Source organism: Notothenia rossii (assembly GCF_949606895.1).
Source record: "Notothenia rossii genome assembly, chromosome: 8".
Taxonomy (NCBI): domain Eukaryota; kingdom Metazoa; phylum Chordata; class Actinopteri; order Perciformes; family Nototheniidae; genus Notothenia; species Notothenia rossii.
In genome coordinates this window covers 68,025,489-68,045,373 of record NC_136906.1, presented here as the reverse complement: position 1 = coordinate 68,045,373, position 19,885 = coordinate 68,025,489, and the positions used below count along the sequence as shown (strand labels likewise).

The window sequence follows — 19,885 nt, the reverse complement described above, 5'->3', positions numbered from 1 at the left end:
CTTATAGTTTAACGCTTGTTAGAGCTTCGACCTTACCTGATGTTTTCCTTATTCCATTAAAGGATAGTTAATGAAAACTCCTTCACATCTGAGCTCAATGTCTCTAAAAATCCCATTTAAACGTATTGTATTGGTTACTCATTATTTTTGCATCTTTCATCCATTTAACAAGTTACCACTTTCCAACAATTTAAATGACTTAAGCTGCTCCTACCTGTATTTCCTACTTATGTTTAATAATTGATATTCTGCCATATGAAGTTTTCCCATCAGGCCGCAGCTTTAAGAGAACAAGTTCTCACTGAACCTGCCTGACTAGAGAAGTGAAGGAATGGTGACTGGAAGCAGAAATGTATGGAGGGAACGTTTCCTAACCTGCTCTGCAGCGTACTGTTTTGACCCCACTAACCTGAACTCTGACTGGTTCAGCAGCATTTTCCATCTTCTTTGCTCAAAGTATTTTGATGAGCGGCCTCCCAGGTTTGACTGGAAAGATGGGCTTTCAGAGGTTGTTTTGTACAAATCAACAGACCTTTGATCCAAATCTTAATTGGAACACCTTTTCTGGAATAACAGGTGAGCAGAAAGTAGCATTTCCCGGCATCAGTAAGAGTTCTAGATGAACACGTTGAGCAGCATCTTCCCCTCCTTCCTTACAGTAAATGTTTTAACCTGTTATGGCTATTACATTTTAAAGAAAAGCCTTTACATATTTAGTATGCAAAAAGGTTGTTCAGGAGATCATCCTGTTTCCCCCGTAAGGTAGATTCAAGTTTCAGGATTCAAGGCTTTATTGGATAGTTAAAGAAAACTCTTTCACATCTGAGCTCAATGTCTCTAAAACTCCCATTTCAACTTATTTTATTGTTTACTATTTATTTTGCATCCTTCATCCATTTCACACGTTACCACTTTCCAACCATTTATGTTACTTAAGCTGCTTTTACCTGTATTTCCTACTTCTATTCAATGATTAATGATCTGTACACACTTTCATTTTCACATCTTTCAAATATTAAGAGTTTTATATATATTTCAAACATGATGGGTATTTGAACTTTTGATCGACATTCATGTCATTCACTGTTGTATCAGCAAGATGTTACGTTATGTTGTGTTCATATTGAGGCACCGCTGACCTCAAGTTTCCCCTTTTTCTCTGGCTAATCAATAGACCTTTGATCAAAATCTTAAATTGGAACAACTATTCTAGAATACCAAAGTAGTAAAAAGGGGTGTAGCAGCGGATAATGCATCCATCATTTGTGTAACCCAACCCCAACATTAAACTGAATGTGTAACTTCACTGTTACTGCTGCATGAAAATACTGAATTTCCCCACAGGGATTAATAAAGGTCCTTAATTTAACTTATTACTGTGTCTCTGACAAATATTGTATAAAATGAAATAAGTATATCATATCCGTCAGGTTCTCGAATAACGGTAACATAGCAAAATACAGAGAACAAAAAAGTAAGTTGAACCCAACCTCAGTTTCCCCCTATATAAGGTCCATTATATATAGGAGCTTTTAAAGTTACCACAGAAGACTGGTAGAGTTGAACAACTTATCTCCAATTATTTTATTCTCATTCAACCCCACTAGAATTTAGAATGATTGTACAAGGCGTATCTCGTTCAGTTTTTTGGAAAACTGCATTCTTGTTTTGAAAGAAAAAACTGGTGATTCCAGTGGGGTGGGGGGGGGGGGGGTGGGGATATTTACTCCCACAACTGTATTTAAGGAGACAGGAGAGCACTTCATGAACCAAACTGTTCCACTGAGAGGTCCTGCTGGTGAGTCTCTTTTGTTTTTGCTGAGAAATTTAACATGCAACTATTTCTTTTTCTGAACTTCATTTTTAGAATTTACTTCGCTTTTTTTAACTATTGATTTTTAAATAATGTGATTTTTGTTGAATGTAAATGTATTTAGTGTAAATGCTGCAATGCATTGATATGATTTGTTTGAATAGCTTTCAACCTTTGCACACATTTTCAGCATTAGTTAAAAGCAGTTTTCTAGTTAAAACTGAAATAAAATAGAAAGTTCATCTCACATTCTTTTATTTCAAGGAACTCCATTTATTTTGATAATGTTCATGTTGATTTAAGTTCCTAATTTCAAACTTCCCTTACAGTTTTAAAGGTCCCTGATCCTCTGCAACCATGATCAAATTGGTAATGTTTCATTTTGGATTATATCTCCTTTCATTGTATGTATAGATTTACAAGTTCTGCATAGTATGTCATAATCAACTTTACATTTTGTATTTTCTCCGATAGTTAAGTGTTGCCATTTTTGGCGCATTGTTCTTGGGTAGGTTCATTTTAAAGATTACATGGTCATATTTGTATTTCACCCGGAATATACAAAGTCACAGTTTGTAACATATTTTTCTTAACCTTTACCAGAAAGCCACCAGTGGATTCCCGTTCCAGAAGATCCAGAAGGTCCAGTGGTGAAGCTGGGTAAGTAATTTTTTTAAACCATTCAGTGGCATAAGCATTAATTTAGGAGAGTTTTATAGCTTCCTACCCAGTCGTCCTCTCACTCGTTTATTGCTCCTTGCAGTGTGCTGGACCGACTGGTTTGACCGTGACAATCCCAGTGGCTCAGGGGACTGGGAGCTTTTGAATAACCTGAGGAAAGAAAACCCAGGAAAGATCTGTGAATACCCTCTGTCCATTGAGGTCGTTACCACGGACACGATGACCCCAGCCATCTCCACAGGGCAGACCTTCTATATGTAAGTTTCCTCATTGAAATAATGCAAATGATTATTTAACCACATCCCAGGAATACATGGGTACTTCTGAACGTTAAAAACTCCTTACAAGTCACCCACATGTGCTGCCTGGAGCTACACCTATAACAGTGAATAGAAACTCTGTACATGGACATTTAATTTATATTAGAAGACATTTGAATGATTTCAAATGATCATTGTGGATATCTGGGATGTTTAATATTAGAAACAAAGTTCCACCTGACAACAAGAACAAGTATGATAATTGAAAGGGTTGTAGAGGTTTATTTGAACTAGCATCAATGTACTTTAATAAACTACATTGGGTTTATATCAGAGCTAAACATGAATTATGGTTTAACCAACATATCCAATTTAAAATACATTTTTGTTTGCTTTTAAAATTGGTTTTCTTCATATAACTATCATACTGATTCATTTAATAATTGGTATTGTTTTTCAGCTTCAATCGGGCTAAGGGATTTGTTTGCCGCAACAAGGACCAGAGTAAGGACATGTGCCGTGACTACAAGATTCGCGTTGGGTGCCCGTGCAGGCCCGTGGAGCCGTGTGGCGTAGTGGGTTGTACCAGGGCCGGCCCAACCCATTAAGCGACATAAGCGGCCGCTTAGGGCCCCGCAGCCACTGAGGGGCCCCCTAGCAAAAAAAAAAAAAAAATTAATTTTTTTTTTTTTTTTTTATCTCAGTACACCGTTGCTCTACTCTAAAGTCGCATCTAAAACGCGATCTGATCTAGCTGTGTATATTTTGTTATTTTTGATTGTTATATTCAATCCAGTGTTCGAAATGGGGGGGAGCCAAGGGGGAGCTTGGCTCCCCCGAAGAGGGAGGGAGCTCCCCTGAAGGCCGACTTTGAGATAAATAGGGGGAGCTGCATATTTGTGTCACACAGATTAGAAATGTTGAGTTTCTGTAAATAAAAGTTCTTGAAATAAATAATAGTCATTGTTCATTACAGTTTCTGAATATTTGTTTTATATTTGTGAATATTTCTGGGTGTTGCCATCTGTACGTGGCGGCGCTGCATTCTTTACGCTACTTACGTTGCTATGGTTACGGCGGCGATGCCGGCGGCGTATTTGAAATGTTCATAAAAAATATGGCGAAACGAAATCAGCCAAGCCTCGCAGCTTTTGGATTCACAAGCAAAGAAGCGAAGGATTCTAAAAATGACAACGTGAACGGAACAACTTTTAGCTAGCCGGCTGTAAGCGGCGTTAGGGTCGCGTTTGACAGCTCCACACCGAGGGAGAGGCTTGCCGATGCGGAGCCTGAAGAGGCTTCAACAACGGCCACAGCCGCCGGCGCCACCTGCACTAGCAAACCTGACGATGCCCATGACCTGCCTTTTAACTGGACACAGAAAAGATGGAGTGAGTGGAATGAAAGCTATCCATGGCTTTTCATTCCACTCACTCCATCTTTTCTGATGAATGTGGATATGAGATTTGCAAAGAGGCAAAAAGTATATTGATCTCTCTGCCGCTCGCAGAAAAATCCACCGGAGTGCACCTTTCACAAGAAAGGATTCAGGGAAAAGTCAGCAGTGATTAAAAGAATAACCTGCGGAAAAAGATTTATAATCACCATAAGGGCCAGGCAAACGAAAAAGCGATCGAGATTTCGGAGAGGAGAAAAAAAGATGTCCTACCAAACAAGCTATTGGCGATCAATGTTGACCTAATGCAGGAAACATATAGATCTTTCAGGTCTGCCTATATGATTAGCAATAAAATAAATAAATAGGGCTCCCCCGAAAGCAAATGGGTAATTCGAACACTGATTCAATCTCATTAGCTACAGGCATTTGAAGCTTGTAAAGGGAGGATGACAGCTCTCACTCGCCACTCTGCTGTTCCGCAGCGCCGCTTCCCCTCCCTCCGCTGAAATGATGAATGTAAGGTGTATAGTAATCATAGATAACACGGCAGGGTCCGTTACAGTTTGTTTTCATCTGATTTCAAATAAACAAAGTATTGGCTTTCAGAATATTAAACTTGTTTCGGCAAATTCAGATGATAAATACAACTTTGAAGCTTGTAACGGCATAATTAAAAGCGGAGAACGGAGTAACTTGACGTCACAGCAGGCATAACAACAGCCGGTGTTTCTCGAGTGTTTTCCCACAATACACACAAATGCAAAAATACACACACACACACACACACACACACACACACACACACACACACACACACACACACACACACACACACACACACACACACACACACACACACACACACACACACACACACACACACACACACACACACACACACTCGCGGGCTTCCCCCAGACCAGTAATCCAAACGAAAATATCTTCCCTCCGTACTATTTTGATAATTTGCTCCGCTAATAATCAATCAGATCGATCCAGAGAAGAGGAAACTTTGAAGGCCTTTTTCTCAAAATGATGACTCTGTAACAGTCATTATATAATGTGACATATTTTGCTTAATATTTGGAGTACAAAAACAATCGTCGTGGCGTAGGTGTTACTCTCATCTATCTCAGATAGAAGATATGATTGGAGACGACCAGCCAATCAGAATTGACCTTCTCGAGTTCTCCGATTGGTTGGTTTTGTGGCACATTTGTAACGCTGTGACAACTTGAGCAAGCAGGCAGGCAAAGCTGAGCGCTCAACTGTGGTGCCTTCAGTTTGCATGATGTCTGGCAAAAAAAGGACATACGCCTCTGGTGATCAAAAACGAAAAAATAGAAAACTTAATGAAGAAAAAAGGCAAGACAATAAAGGTATGTAACTTCATATTATGGCTCTGTCTCCTGTCCTGTGTCCCACTAACAATAGTTGGATAACTTGGATTTGGGAGTATTCTAACTTACTTACTACTACTACTTACTTTCTAGCTAACGTTACAGCTAGCTAACTAGCCAAGTTATCATTATTATCTCAGCCTTTCTGTAGAATAATGCGATGCTATTAACGTTACTGATTAATTTACTTTAGAAAAGTTTAGCTCAGGCAGCAAGTCACACTCGTAGCTAATGTTAGCTAGGTATATGTGCTTGTTTCATATTTTGACCAAGTAAACCAATTTCCCCTGGGATTAATAAAGTACTATCTATCTATCTATCTATCTATCTATCTATCGAACTATCCAAACATCATTGTGTGGGTTCTAAGTTCATGTAAATGCAAGTATTCATTGGCTGAATATTGAATTAGCTATATAAAGCTAGTATGTTCCATTTGATGTTCCATTTCAAGTCTGTTTCCATAAAGCTTAACTCTGTAACATACTCTCCTCAGGAGCACTTCTGAAGTACTTTGGAAGCCCACAGCAGGTGCCAGCACACACCACAACGTCCACTGAGGACACTGTTGGTGAGTTCAAATGGGCCCAAAGTGAGAGCTTTCTGAATTTGGAATATTAAGTCATTACATTACGAATCATATATTTCTTTATTCCATAGCAGGTCAATCAACCTCCACCGCTGCTGTTGGTGAATGTGAAACCACAAGGTCAGCTGTTGGCACCAGTGACTCCGATGTCATCCAAGAAACCGCCTCAGACAATGCTGGTAAATGATGTGTTAAGTGTATAGATTAAGCCCATAGAGCTAGCTACAATTGCCATTTGTCAAAGTTCTATTGAGCAAGCTCGCTGTTCATTGCTTATAATAAATATCTGTCATGCATGGGGCAGGAGTTTGATGATACCTGTTTTTAAGGACTGATTCTGGATCAGCACTTTGGAGCTATCTCAAAAGCAGCGCCATAGTGGTGAAAAGACAGCTGATCTAGAGACAGTCCTATAGTCATATATTAAACAATGATATACTTATTTATTCCATAGCAGTTCCATCAACTTCCATCACTGAAGAAACCACCTCTGACAATGCTGGTAAGTTTAGGCCTACATCAAAGAGACCTTAACTTTGTTTGTCAAGAAAAGCAAAGCAATATATGTCCAATCAATCATGGTATTATTATTATTATTATTATTATTATTATTATTATTATTATTATTATTATTATTATTATGAATATTATTATTACTATTGTGTTCAATCATTCAACTGTGTTGTTCATTGCCAGGAACATCAACTTGTAAACATGTCAAGTAACAAAAACGTATTTTTTAAAATTAATTTCCCTATAGGTATTTCTGTACCCATTGAAGTTGAGAGCAGTACCATTACGCCTACTACACCTACCTCTGTAACTTCTACTCCTTTTCTCTCTGGTTCACCAATGGATCCAACTGGGTGGCCATCAGTACTTAACGATCACGTACGTACAGATCTGGTGATTAGGGGGCCAGTACAGGTGGACAGAGATTTTGTATTCCCGAAAACACCAAAAAGCTTTCATTATCATTACATGTTTAGAACACTTGTAAATGGTGAGAAAGTTAAGCGAAGCTGGTTAATATACTCCAAGAACAATGATTCAGTCTACTGCTTTTGCTGCAAGTTGTTTTCCAAGAAATCATTAAAGCTCATAACAGAGGGACAACAGGACTGGGTGAATATTGGCGCATTACTGAAGCTACACGACAACAGCCCAGATCATGTGAAAAGTGTGTTGACTTGGAAGGAACTAGAGCTCCGTCTTAGAAAAGGGAAGACAATAGACAAAACAGAGTTGTACCTCCTGGAGGCAGAGAAGAAGAGGTGGAGAGAGGTGCTCATTCGGTTGGTTTCCATCATCCAATCTCTAGCAGAGAGGAACCTGGGACTTAGAGGGACTGTTGACACCCTGCATAACCACAACAACGGGAATTTCCTCAAAGAAGTTGAGCTAATTGCCAAGTTTGACCCTGTTCTGAAAGAACACATCAGACGCATTGACAGTGGAGGAAATTACACTACATACTTGGGTAAAACAATCCAAAATGAACTCATGTCCTGTATCAGTGACACAATACTTGCAGCAATGGTGGCTGAAATCAAAAAGTCCAAGTATTTTGCCATCATTTTGGATTGCACCCCAGACGTCAGCCACCAGGAGCAGATAACTGTTGTGATTCGAACAGTGAGTGTGAAGAAAAGGACTGAGATCAGGGAGCACTTTCTGGGGTTCATCATAGCCCCTGCATCCACAGGGCTTGGTTTGTCTACACTCATTTTGAACAGGCTGGAGGAGCTGAAGATCCCCTTTGAGGACTGCAGAGGACAATCCTATGACAATGGTGCAAACATGAAGGGCAGAAATAAAGGGGTGCAGGCCAGGCTGTTGGAGAAGAATCCTCGAGCTCTGTATGTTCGTTGTGCAGCCCACACACTGAATTTGATGGTGGCGGATTCAGCCAAAGGATCAATAGATGCTACTTGCTTCTTTGGTAATGTTCAGAAGCTGTACACCTTGTTTTCAGGTTCTCCCCAGAGGTGGACCATCCTAAAAAAACATGTGGACATCACTCTCAAGTCCTGGAGTGAGACGCGGTGGGAGAGCAGAGTGAATAGCATCGAGCCGTTGCGCTACCAAACGAATAAGGTCAGGGAGGCTTTGCTAGAGGTGAGGGAAAACGCAAATGATCTCATGGTCAGAATTGAGGCCCAATCCCTGGCAGAAGAAATTGGATCATTTAGATTCCAAATCTGCACTGTTGTCTGGTATGATATTCTGTCAAAGATCAATACAGTTAGCAAGCTCCTTCAGTCTGTCAACAGGCAGCTGGATGTTGCGGTCAGTCTCTTAGACAAAACCAAAGCATCACTGGTAACCTACAGGGCCACTGGGTTCACAGATGCTCAGGCCACAGCAAAAGAGCTCTGTGGAAATATGAATGTTGAGGCAGTGCTGAAAGAAAAGAGGCTGCGGAGCAAAAAGAGGCATTTTGCCTACGAGGCAGCTGACGAGGCAGTGGCTGATGCCATGACGAGACTGGAAACAGGATTCTTTAATGTTGTGGTGGACTGTGGCATCCAGTCTTTGGAGGACAGATTCAAGTCCCTGGGGGAAGTAAGAGACAAGTTTGGAGTGCTTCACAACTTCCATAATCTGGATGATGAGTCACTTACAGACCAATGTGCCCTGCTGGGAAAAACATTGACCTGTGGCGAAGAGGCAGACGTTGACTGGAGAGAGCTAGCCATGGAGATGCAAAGCCTTCCAGAGCTTCCCAAAGAAGATATGACCACATTGGAGATGCTCACCTTCTTAAATGAAAACGAGCTGTGTGAGATCTATCCAAATCTTTGGATAGCGCTGAGAATAGCCTGTACCCTTCCAGTGACAGTGGCGTCCGCAGAGAGATGCTTCTCGAAGCTCAAACTGATAAAAACATACTTGAGGTCCTCCATGGCCCAGGATCGCCTGAGTGGAATGGCAATAATCAGCATAAACCACCAGATTGGCAGCCAGATCTCCTATGATCAGGTCATCAATGACTTTGCCTCCAGGAAAGCAAGAAGAGAACAATTCTGACTGTACGTACGAGAGGAACATTTGTATTTGCATTTGTTTTTTTACATTTCATTTCATTGTTAAGCAGTTTGTTTTGCACATATTATTTAATCCTTTAAAGGTATTTTTGGATCTATTTATATATTCTATTTAGTGTTGAGTGTTTTTTATTAAAAATATCTATCTTTGAACAGTGATGGTCACTTTGTCAGTCTTTTTATTCTGTACTGTCAGTTCATCAGTGCTATCTGATATGACTACTTTATTCAAGTTTATGTTCATTTGTCAGAGTACTTTTGATCCCCTAAAATGGGGGATCAAATGTAATATTAGACAAATTAACATACACTTCAACAAAGTAGTCATATTTAATACTTGGTCACAGTATGCACTTTAACCTCATAGTCCTTGTTTCATTTCAAATCTAATGTGCTGGAGTACAGACTCAGAGCCACAACAACTAAACATATGTCACTGAGGACTGAGGAGTTTCTATATTTCTGTTCACTGAGTTTATATAGTCATTAGTTATAGCCTAGGTAGTTATTTGTAGTCAATTTAAAGACTGTGCTGCTCTTCTCAGGTCCCACTTTAGTGTTTACATGCTTATTTGTACAATATGTGTGCTCATACTAACATCATAAGACAAAAGTTGGTTCCGTGTTGTGTGTAGTGAGAACGCGCTAGAGTGAAGGGGGCCCCCAAACAAAATCTTGCTTAGGGCCCCCAAAAGTCTAGGGCCGGCCCTGGGTTGTACGTAGGTGTTCGGAACAGGAACAGGTTCAAACCCCACTGCAGTCAGCATGTTGTTGTGTCCCTGGGCAATACACTTCACCCCAAATTGCTCCTGTGGGGATTGTCCACAGTATTGAGTATGTAGGTCTCTTTGGATAAATACGTCTAACAAGTAACATGTAATCAAGCTGCGACTCCACAGCAAACATCCAACAAGAATATGAAGCTTCGATTGCTTTAAATTTCGTCCTTTTCTGTTTACCTGTCTATTTTATATCTTACTTTGCCTGACGGACGAAGTTCAATAGACATGTTGACATGTAGCTGGAACAAGACCATGAATCCTTATCAGCTGATTAAAACTGAGCTTTATATCAAAGTATGTTTTACGCCTGTACGTTTACCAACATGTATTCTGTGTTAAAGTACCTCATGCCATGTGCTTGATCAGTTTTCTTTTTCTAGTGATTATGAAATCATTGTCTTGTAATGTAGGAAATAAATCCACATCAAACCGCAATAAAACTGCTAATAATGAGCAAATCCCTTTTGTCATTAAGTTATTGCTCATAACCACTCCTAAAACTGTCCTCACATGCTTACATTAAGTTGTAATTTGGAGTGAATAATGCAGAATTTTGTGTTTTCAACATATGGTGGGAACTGATATGATATGCAGACAGTAGGAGGTGCGTTCTCCCTGAGGGGAGAAGTTCTACGAGCACGGGATCCGGGTGAGTAGATGAGACGCTGCTAAGCGAGTGATGTTAGAGAGTGGGGGGGGCGAATGATCAGAATATTTTCCCGCCATGTGGTTTCTGGAACGGGGCGGGAATCTTAGGCCGGCTGTTGCGCCTGGGGCAAACGGACCTCGGGTGAGCATCTTTGCAGGAGCTGCAGATATGAAGGAAAACGCAGGCTGGGTAAGTGCAGACATTTTCGTTGAAGTTGTTGCAGATCTGCTTGTCTTGCCAGCGCCGCGCCTGACTGCCTTGTCTATTATCTGAAGTTTGAAAAGTGGGTGGGGCTCTGAATGCGGAGAGAGGCAGAAATGTGCGAGGTGGCCATGAGCATTGCAGCTGTTGCACGAAATGACTTGGTGGCCGCCTGTGGACATGACGAGCAGCTCTGTGTCCAGTATGGACCAGTCCAGGCGGATGTTGGAGTGTGCTAAGTGTTCCTGCAGGTTTCGCCAACTCAAATTTAAGACTTTTTAAGACCTTATTAAGACCACTTTGAATAGAATTTAAGACCTATTTCACGGCAAGAAAGTATGAAGGAAAATTGCTATGAAAGACGAAATACGTCCCATAATTACTTACAAAGTAAATGTATTCATGTTCAACATAAGAACAATGACTGCACATAACAGCATAACAGTACAGAACTGTGTTAGCCAAAAAGTGTGTATGTGTCTGTGTGCTTGTGTTCGGGCTGTTCAATTAATCGTATTTTAATCGCAACTACGATTTTGGCCTGCCGCAATTACAAAAACAACATAATCGAAAAAAACAATTATTTAGCTTTGCTAGGTTGTGACACTGACAACATATTTAATCTAATTAATTTGAGTCTAATTTATATTTATTTATCATATTTATATATGTTTACTAGCTTGTGGAAGTGCGCTCCAAAATATTTGTTGATCTTGTTTATTGTTATTTATTATTTTGATATTATTTATTTAATTAAGTTTTGTATTGCTTTTTCAGTTGAATTATACGTTCAGGGTAATCTAATATTCATTAAAAACAATAACCTGGACTTTCTGTATCTGACCGAAACATGGCAAAAGCCCCTGGACTATTTTTCTTTAAATCAAATCACCCCAGCAGGATTCACATACATTGACAAACCTCGCCCACAAGGGCGGGGTGGAGGTATAGCTGCTATTATCAGAAAGGAAATAAAAGCTACCATAATCCCCATCCCTGATGCTTCTTCATTTGAACGGCCGTATTCACAAAGCATTTTATCTTACCGCTAGGAGTGCTCCTAACTCGCGCTAAAACATTTTACGTAGGAGTTTTTTCTTAAAAGTTATTCACAAAGCCGCTGAGACCTACTCATACTAAGGATAAATCACTAAGAGTGAACTAAGAGTGAAGCGCCGTTGCTATGGATTACGTCGATTCTCGTGCATGAGTTTAGAAGCGGTCAGTAGCCTACGGTGATTGGTTGTTCAGAGCAGGCGGTCTCGCTGAAACTCATCCGCAACATCCCACAAACGAGCCCACTAAATCACCGAAAAACAAGGAAATAGCCTAGGCTAGACATTTATTCCTATCAAATAGTTATGGACAGTGCAGTTAGCAGAATACACGCATGACGACAAGTTTGTGCAGACCACGATAATGACGTTGTATTATATACACGTTAAAGAGAGAGAGCAAACAATAAAAATACGTAAATTGCATTAACTCAGGGAGGCAATTAAAAGCACCCTGCAAACTATTATCCAATGAGCATATTTCCAGCACTTAAACACTTTCAATAACAGCCCATACCGTCGTTCAAGTCCCCCTATCATGATGAATGAAAGTGAAGACAAAGTTAAACGCAAGCGAAAGCCCAATTGGTCCCAGGACCAATTGTTACTGCTGGCCCAGTTTGTGCTGGAGAGGAGGGGAATAATAAAGGGGAAATGTGGCTCTGGAGTGACCAGTAAGAAGAAGCGGGAGGCATGGGAAGAAATATGCTTAAACATCAATGCTTCCTTCCCTGCGGTGTGTCGCTCTACCGACGACTGCGAAAAGAGGTGGTATGCGCTGCAATCACAGTGTAGGTCGGAGATTGCCGACTATAAAAGAGCCGTCGCGGCTACAGGTAAGTCCATTATTAACATTGCTTGCATTCATTTGGGAAATGCATTTGCATGATTTAAATTTACAATTAACAAAGGCTACAGTGATATGAAACGTTGTGAATGAAACTGAAATTTAATTTGTTGGAGGAGGATCTGTACCAAAGCCATTGTCCCCAGTTGCATCACTGGTGTACGCTGTCCTAGGCTCTGACACCAGCATAACTGGCCTTGAGGGTGCAGCTGATCCTGCAGTCGAGTTGCTAAAGGAGATTGAGGGGTATGCATGCAATAATTGCAATAGGCTACATGAAAAACCTTTCTGTTGAATATTTACAGAATAATTACAATGTGCAACTGTTCAACCCACTTCCCAAAAATGTGTTACAAATTATATATATCTTCCCCACAGGAGAAATCAAGATGAAAGTCCAGCTGCAGCATTACATCACACAGCTCTTCCTCTTCTCCCCCTCCTAGCTCTTCCTCTTCCAGCTGCACCTGCTCCAGCTGCTCTTCCTCTTTCAGCTGTGCCTCCTCTCCCAGGTCTTCCTCTCCCTGCTCTTCCTCTTCCAACTCGCCCTCTTTGTGCACCCCCTGCCTCTCCTCTCCCTCCTGCTGCTGGTGCCAGTTCACTAGTGGAGAAGAAATTGAGGATGGAAATGAGGGTTGTAGAATGTTCCTCCGCTTGCAGAGGTTGTGGAGAATGGCACATACAGTGATGACTGTACTTGCCCTCTCTGGGCTGAGGCGTATTTCGCCGTGCAGGACATGAAAACAACGTTTCATCTGCCCAATTCCTCTCTCCACAACATTTAGTGTATTTTTGTGTGCTCTAAAATATATGGAGGAAAACAGTAAACAATAATAAATATGGATTCAACAAATAAAAGGCGTCAAAGAGCCAATACGATGTTTTTTACGCATAGGACTAAGCGTAATCTGCGTAATCACTTACATGTTATACTTTAACTGTGCTCCCAGTTGTGGATTGAGATAGGGTCTCAAGAGCCACGTCTTGCAGGGATAGCCACTGTAACCAAGCAAGTGACACATGTAGGCTACATGGTGCCTCTCAAAAAGCTGCCTCAGACCGCTCTCCATTAAAATACGCGAATCATGGGTAGATCCAGGCCACTTTGCAACAACATCAAGAATGTTAAAAGTTGCATCAAAAACAATCTGCGTGTTGATGGAATGTACTTTCTTTCTATTGACGAACACGTCCTCATCTTTTGATGGCGCAATTATTTTTATGTGCGTCCCGTCAATAGCACCGACCACACCGGGCATACCTGCAATTGCCATGAAGTTGGCTTTGATCCTGTGTAGTTGTTGATAGTCCAAAGGAAACCCGGATAAACTGTTGGATGATATGTGGTCTAGAGAGCGCGTTGATGGTTTGGTTTATGGCACGGCTGACTGATGGTTGCGGTATTCCTAAATCGTCGGCATTGCAAAGTTGCATTTTCCCTGTTGCTAAATATCGTAGTGTTGCCAAACATTTTATTTCCGGACTAATCGGGTTATTCCTGTTAGTCGGGGATGTTATTGCATCCCGCACTAATTCCACAACAAGTTTGATACCCTCACGATTTAGCCTATATCTCTTGATCAATTCACAGTCTTCCATTGTCTCCAAAACATTTCGTCTCGCAGCCATTTTCAGATTCTTTGTCAATAGGTCTTACTGAGTTAGGAGTCCTCTCGAGGACTTTTAAGCTCTCCTAAACTTAGGTGCTACTTTTAGGCCTAAAATACTTTGTGAATTGCTCTTAGTGAATACAATTAGGAGTCCTAAATGTAAGACTGACACGCCCATTATGTTTAGGAGTTTCTCCTAAATTCGCCAGTTAGGAGCTACTTTTAGCCCTAAAATCCTTTGTGAATACGGCCCCTGATCTTTAAACTCTCTGGTCCCACTCCCCTGGTCACAGCCATCATCTACCGTCCCCCGAAGCCAAACCCCTCCTTTCTCTCCGACCTCTCTGACATTATCACTCAGCTTTCTGCCATATCCCCATCTGTTCTCCTCTTAGGTGATTTTAACATTCATGTTGACGACCCGACCTGCAAATATGCCTCTGAATTTAAGGAAACCCTTCACTGCTATAACTTCTCTCAACACATCAACTTCCCAACATACAGCCTTGGTCACATCCTGGACTGGTTCTGCTCCACTGGTCTCACCATCCATCATCTGTCCAGCCTCAATCTCCACGTCTCTGACCACCTGGGCCCAGGAGTTCAAAACTTTTAATCTCAATCAGATCCGATCCGATTTTGAAATCCCATTTTTTGTGATCCAGGATCAGACAAGTCGGCCAGATTTTGTCCCTGGAGTTCAAAGCAATTCAGGATAGGATCAGCCTGATCCAGATTACAATTTTTCAAGATGACTAGATCCTGAATATCAGTGCTTTAATCCTACTGATCGCCATCTAGTGGAAATGAAAAATAATACAAGGAAGACAAGAGACCACATTGCAGAGACACCTATAATGATTAATTATATTTTTTTATTTGAAAGGTGATGAAGATGATGGACTTTTTTTTTGTTGAAGATATTTTTACTTTAATCTAAATTACATTTGTGATTGACAATCTTTGCTGTGATACCTTTATGAGCATAAACATTTATGTAATCAACATTTGTTTAAAAACAAAATAGGCCACCACAAACGTGAGCAAAAATGGAAAAAATAAAATGTATTTCCCATGAAGGCTAAAAATTCTGTATTATTTCAGTTAACAAACTTTGCCATCTTATTTAAATTGAAACATATTTTAAAATAAATTCTACTGTACATTTTGCTCTGGTAATCCACTGGAAATCCACTCCTTTGGTGGGATCAGGATAATCCAGTTTTTTGGGATCAAACTGATCCCAATCCTGTGTTGTCGGTTTGAAGTACCCATTTTGAAGATTTGATCCAGATTAAAGCTTGGATTGGATTTCCTGATCTGATCGGATATGAAAGTGATCCTAATCCTGTTTTTTGGTTTTGAACTCCCCAAAATCCAAATCTGATCGGATCAGATAGGAATTAAAAGTTTTGAACTCCTGGGCCCTTTCAAAACTTTTAATCTCAATCAGATCCGATCAGATTTGGAAATCCCATTTTTTGTGATCCAGGATCAGACAAGTCAGCCAAATGTTGTCCCTGGAGTTCAAAGCAATTCAGGATAGGATCAGCCTGATCCAGATTACGATTTTTCAAGATGACTAGATCCTGAATATCAGTGCTATAATCCTACCGATCGCCATCTAGTGGACATGAAAAATAATACAAGGAAGACAAGAGACACATTGCAGAGACATCAGTTGTCGGCGATTACTTTTGAAAGGTGATGACAAATTAATGGACATTATTTTTGTTGAAGATATTATTTCTTTAATCTAAATTACATTTGTGATTGACAATCTTTGTTGTGATACTTTTATGAGCATAAACATTTATCTCATCAACATTTGGTTGAAAACAAAATAGGCCACCACAAACGTGACCAAAAAATGAAAAATAAAATTGATTTCCCATGAAGGCTAAAAATTGTGTATTATTTCAGTTAACAAACGTTGCCATCTTATTTCAATTGAAACATATTTTAAAATAAATTGTACAGTACATTTTGAACTCCTGGGCCCTGAAAAAAAAAAAAAAAAAAAAGTTTTGAACTCCTGGGCCCTGGCCATCATCATGGACATCAACATCCCCATCCCCGCCCAAAATCAAAATACTCACACCTGACATCATGTCCAACTTCCGGCCCATCTCAAATCTCCCCTTTCTGTCAAAAATACTCTAACGTGTCATTGCCTCACAACTAAAATCCCACCTCAGCTCCAATGACCTCTTTGAGCCATTTCGATCCGGTTTCCGATCAAAACACAGCACCGAAACAGCTCTTCTCAAAATCACAAACGACCTCCTCCTCTCCTCTGACTCCGGCAACCTGAACATCCTCATCCTCCTCGACCTCACCGCAGCATTCGACACCATCAACCACACCATCCTGCTGTCCCTCCTCGAATCATCACTCAACATCACTGACACTGCACTCTCCTGGCTGAAATCCTACCTCACCAACAGACATCAGTTTATAAACATCAACAACTGCACCTCCTCCACTGCTCCTCTGTCCCAAGGCGTCCCCCAGGGTTCGGTGCTTGGTCCTCTTCATCCTTTACATGCTCCCCCTTGGCAAAATAATTTGTCGCCACAACCTTCAATTTCACTGCTACGCCGATGATATCCAACTTTATATCTCAACAAAAACCATCCCGCCCACAACACACTCCACTCTCACCAACTGTCTCTCAGAAATAAAAGCATGGATGCAAACATACTATCTCCAAGTGAACAGTGCCAAATCAGACATCATCATAATCGGCCCCCCGTCCCGTATCAAAGACATCCAGAATTTCAACTTCACCATTGACAGCCACACTCTATCTCCGCCCCCCTCACATCCGCAACCTCAGTGTCATTTTCGACAGTCAGCTCAAATTCAACCACCACATAAATCACATCACCAGGACCGCCTTTTTCCACCTCAAAAACATTGCCCGTCTCCGCCCATTACTCTCCTCCTCTGCTGCTGAAACCCTGATTCATGCAATCATCACTTCACGACTCGACTACTGCAATAGCATCCTCTATGGCATACCATCCAACCTCCTCAATAAACTCCAACATATCCAGAACTCTGCTGCCCGCCTCCTCACCCACACCTGCTCCCGAGACCACATCACTCCCATCCTCCAGAACCTCCACTGGCTCCCCGTTCGTCAAAGAATCCACTTCAAAGTCCTCCTCATTACTTACAAAGCCCTCAACAACCAGGCCCCCCCCTACCTCACAGAGCTGCTGCACCACCACACCCCTTCCCGCTGCCTCCGCTCATCAGAAGCCAATCTCCTATCCATCCCCACCCGCACCAATCACCGGACCTGGGGGGACAGAGCCTTCTCCGTCGCTGCCCCCTCCCTCTGGAACTCACTCCCACAACCCATCAGAGACTGCACCGACCTCCCCACCTTCAAAAAACTCACAAAAACTCACCTCTTCAATCTGGCTTTTAATATGTGATTGTTTTTGTATTATTTGACTTTAACTTTAACTATATATTTATTTGTTGTTCCTTTCTTCTCTTTTCTTTTCTCTTCTCTATTATCTGTAAAGCGTCTTTGAGCACCTGTAAAAGCGCTAACAAATTAAATATATTATTATTATTATTATTATTATCTCAAACAACAAAAAAACTGAAAAAAATAATAATAATAATAAAATACAGTCAGTTGGTCACTTCAACATTTCATAAGCAAAACAAAAAAATAGGTTGACAGTCCAATATCATCAAAAGCATTTATTATTCCTTTTTATCCCACTCTTCGCTAGAGATGATTGTTTCCCATTTCATGGTGTGTTGAGCCATCCTTTCATTCTTTGTGGCAATCATCCTTTCCAAAATAAATTGTGTAAATTATTTGTTGCAGGCCTTATTTGCATTATTAGTTTGGTAAAGTGTTATTGTATATTTTTTCATGGTCTGGAAATGCATGAAATTTGATTTCAGAATTTGTGCAGAAACCCTGTATAGTTTGAATGCAGTTTAACTTATTGTGTTTTTCTATTTTTTGTGTGTAGGTATTGATCTTCAGAGACAGAAAACATGCATTGGCAGTGTAAGTACTGCATATTTTCTTCTGAAAAGAGGGCTATTGAAGCACTATCGCTTAAAAAATGCAACAGGTGGCACCAGCGGTAAGTTTTTTCATACACAAATAACATTAATTTTTTGTTTTCTGTCAACAAATTATTCTTGACAACTTATGAATAATCAGTGTTTCAATATATTTCAGGGTACAGGTGTTAATGGCAAACGAACAGCAGTCCTCCGAGGCCTTCCTGTCATTCTGGGTGATGAAAACAATGACTTATTCAAGACTTGCTTTGTAAGTAGTCTTTTTTCATCATTATTTAAATTCTACGCCACAGGATGCCCAATGTATTTTATCCTGTCCCTTGTGTTACATAAATACATTTTAGCTTTTGTTATGATACTGGCCAAAAGTGGGCCTTCAGCAGGCCACGGTAAACTCTGCATTTAAAATGTTATTGTGGTTGTAATTTTATTGTTGCCTATGTTATAGGATTGTGATGACCTGGACATCTCCAACAGCTCCATCAGGATCCTTACAGTCATCCCTGAAGACAGCCTGGCTTCACCTGAATCACTCCATCTTGCACCGTCAGCAATTGCCATCATATTGGAAGGGAAAATGGTGATGGACGGCATAAATTCTCTCCCAGGTGCCATATGCCTACTTTTTGGTCTCATCTACGCCCTAAATTTGCAATACCCTCAACAACTTAAGAACAATTTTGAATTCATTCAAAGGGTGATGCTCTCACTTGGCCATAAGTCCCTTAAACCAAAACTACAATCACTCAAAAATGCCCTGATGCAGTGAGTCAGAGCATCTCCCACTGGGACCTTTTCTCTTTTGGAAAAGTGATTTTCTTTTGTAATTATTATTCTTTTTCAAAGGCCACGTTGCAGTACACACAGAGGGACTCAGATTGTTTTTGTATAAATGTGTACATTTTTCTGATGGAAGCACAGAAGTCAGCCTAAAAAATGCCCTGATGCAGTGAGTCAGAGCACCTCCCACTGTATGTCAAGCCGATTTAGCTTTTATTCATTTCTGAAGGATATCAAAACATCTATTCTTACTAGTAAGAATTTTTATTTCTGATATCAAAAATTGAATTTTAACAAGTTAGAAAGCAAATTCTTGATATCAGAAATTCAATTGCAATTAGTTGTAATGTGTATTCTTGACATCAGAAATGCAATTTTAACTAGTGAGATTTGCTTCGTTTTTCTCATTCATTTCAATGGGAGTTGGAAATTGAACTAGTCCAAAATCCTTTTTTGATATCTGGAATTCAATTGTTACTAGTTATAATTCAATTTTTATTTACAAGTAGTTGCAATTGAATTCCTGATATCAAAAAAACTATATTGAACTAGTTGAAATTGTATTTTTGATATCAACAATTGGCATTTCGACTAGTTCAAATTGAATTCTTTATCAGACATTTGTATTTTTACTAGTTCAAATTTAATTATAACTAGTAACAATTGAATTACTGATATCAGAAATTGGCATTAGAACTAGTTCAAATTCC

General features: G+C 40.3%; 2 protein-coding genes across 7 annotated transcripts; both read left to right on the top strand.

The window, feature by feature from the left end:
- Positions 1-1,763: 1,763 nt before the first annotated feature.
- On the top strand, positions 1,764-9,342 carry LOC307015832 (cartilage intermediate layer protein 1-like). Of its 3 annotated transcripts, XM_079644731.1 has the most exons (9): positions 1,764-1,798; positions 2,143-2,182; positions 2,288-2,321; positions 2,417-2,473; positions 2,577-2,751; positions 3,215-6,124; positions 6,214-6,321; positions 6,597-6,644; positions 6,903-9,342. In XM_079644731.1, the coding sequence occupies exon 9, from the start codon at positions 6,995-6,997 to the stop codon at positions 9,170-9,172; it is 2,178 nt and encodes a 725-aa protein (XP_079500857.1). In that variant the 5' UTR covers positions 1,764-1,798; positions 2,143-2,182; positions 2,288-2,321; positions 2,417-2,473; positions 2,577-2,751; positions 3,215-6,124; positions 6,214-6,321; positions 6,597-6,644; positions 6,903-6,994; the 3' UTR covers positions 9,173-9,342. The 3 variants fall into 3 exon arrangements, with proteins under 3 accessions (XP_079500857.1, XP_079500856.1, XP_079500858.1); XM_079644730.1 differs by having other exon boundaries at positions 3,215-6,321; XM_079644732.1 differs by lacking the exons at positions 6,214-6,321; positions 6,597-6,644; positions 6,903-9,342 and having other exon boundaries at positions 3,215-5,235.
- A 1,409-nt stretch (positions 9,343-10,751) lies between these two features.
- LOC307015470 (uncharacterized protein) lies at positions 10,752-19,494 on the top strand. 4 transcript variants are annotated; one of them, XR_013801547.1, is made up of 5 exons: positions 10,752-12,712; positions 12,843-12,969; positions 13,102-18,454; positions 18,553-18,645; positions 18,844-19,494. XR_013801547.1 is itself a non-coding variant. In XM_079644103.1 (5 exons), the coding sequence occupies exons 1-3, from the start codon at positions 12,415-12,417 to the stop codon at positions 18,342-18,344; spliced, it is 435 nt and encodes a 144-aa protein (XP_079500229.1). In that variant the 5' UTR covers positions 10,752-12,414; the 3' UTR covers positions 18,345-18,375; positions 18,553-18,645; positions 18,844-19,494. The 4 variants fall into 4 exon arrangements, 2 of the variants coding, with proteins under 2 accessions (XP_079500229.1, XP_079500228.1); XM_079644103.1 differs by having other exon boundaries at positions 12,840-12,969; positions 18,338-18,375; XM_079644102.1 differs by having other exon boundaries at positions 12,840-12,969; positions 18,338-18,454.
- Positions 19,495-19,885: the final 391 nt, after the last annotated feature.